The 923-nt window shown below is 48.6% G+C and overlaps 1 protein-coding gene across 1 annotated transcript; it reads left to right on the top strand.

Annotated features, from left to right (window-relative positions):
• Window positions 1–351: 351 nt before the first annotated feature.
• On the top strand, window positions 352–594 carry LOC118689935 (serine palmitoyltransferase small subunit B-like). Its single transcript, XM_036388408.1, has one exon. The coding sequence runs from the start codon at window positions 352–354 to the stop codon at window positions 592–594; it is 243 nt and encodes an 80-aa protein (XP_036244301.1).
• The last annotated feature ends 329 nt before the right edge of the window (window positions 595–923 follow it).

The following is a 923-nucleotide window of genomic DNA, read 5'->3' as shown; positions in this document are numbered from 1 at the left end:
CCATTTCCATAATCCCCCACCCTTCAGGTGCAATGTCAGGTTCCCATTTCCAGGTTCCCATTTCCATGATCCCTCACCCTTCAGGTGCAATATGAAGTTCCCATTTCCAGGTTCCCATTTCCATGATCCCATTTCCATAATCCCCCACCCTTCAGGTGCAATGTCAGGTTCCCATTTCCAGGTTCCCATTTCCATGATCCCTCACCCTTCAGGTGCAATATGAAGTTCCCATTTCCAGGTTCCCATTTCCATGATCCCATTTCCATGATCCCCCACCTTTCAGGAGCAATGTGAGGTTCCCATTTCCATGATCCCCCACCCTTCATCCCACAGGGAGCTCTAGGATTGGTGATGGATGTGAAGAGCACCCCGAGCTACCTGTACTGGCTCTTCTGCCAGTTTGAGCTGATCACCTGCAGTTACCTGATGGAGCCCTGGGAAAAGGTGCTCTTCTACTCCTTCAACCTGGCCATGCTGGGACTGCTGCTCTACACCACCTATGTGTGCCTGGCTTTCCATGCCAGCTCGGCCTTCCAGCTCCTCTGCAGCTTCCTGGGAAACCCACGGGAAAATTCTCTCTCTGTGGTGAAGTAAAACCTCAGCCTGGCTTTGGCATCGAAGAGTTTCCTTATCCCATTTTTGTCCAGGAGCAGCAAACTCTGCTTTATTCTCTCTTCGTGTTTTGCTCTGACAGGAAATTATTTTTGCTCCAATCAATCCCTGTTTTTACTATTTCATTCTTCAAGAGCTTTCAATTTTAATGACCCACTGGAATTACAGAGCTGGGATTGGGACAGGAACAACCACCCTGAAGAATTTGTTATTCTGGGGGAAGGAACAACTCCATCAAAGATTTTGTTATTCCGGGGGAAGGAACAACCCCCCTGAAGATTTTGTTATCCCAGGGAGAGCTGCTTGGGTAT

This window comes from Molothrus ater, chromosome 10 (assembly GCF_012460135.2).
Source record: "Molothrus ater isolate BHLD 08-10-18 breed brown headed cowbird chromosome 10, BPBGC_Mater_1.1, whole genome shotgun sequence".
Taxonomy (NCBI): domain Eukaryota; kingdom Metazoa; phylum Chordata; class Aves; order Passeriformes; family Icteridae; genus Molothrus; species Molothrus ater.
Note: the sequence above shows the minus strand (reverse complement) of the source record. Positions and strands in the feature narration are given on the sequence as shown.

Bases quoted from the DNA above. Each gene is read 5' to 3' on its own strand.
- LOC118689935 (XM_036388408.1), top strand. From the start codon at position 352: ATGGATGTGAAGAGCACCCCGAGCTACCTGTACTGGCTCTTCTGCCAG.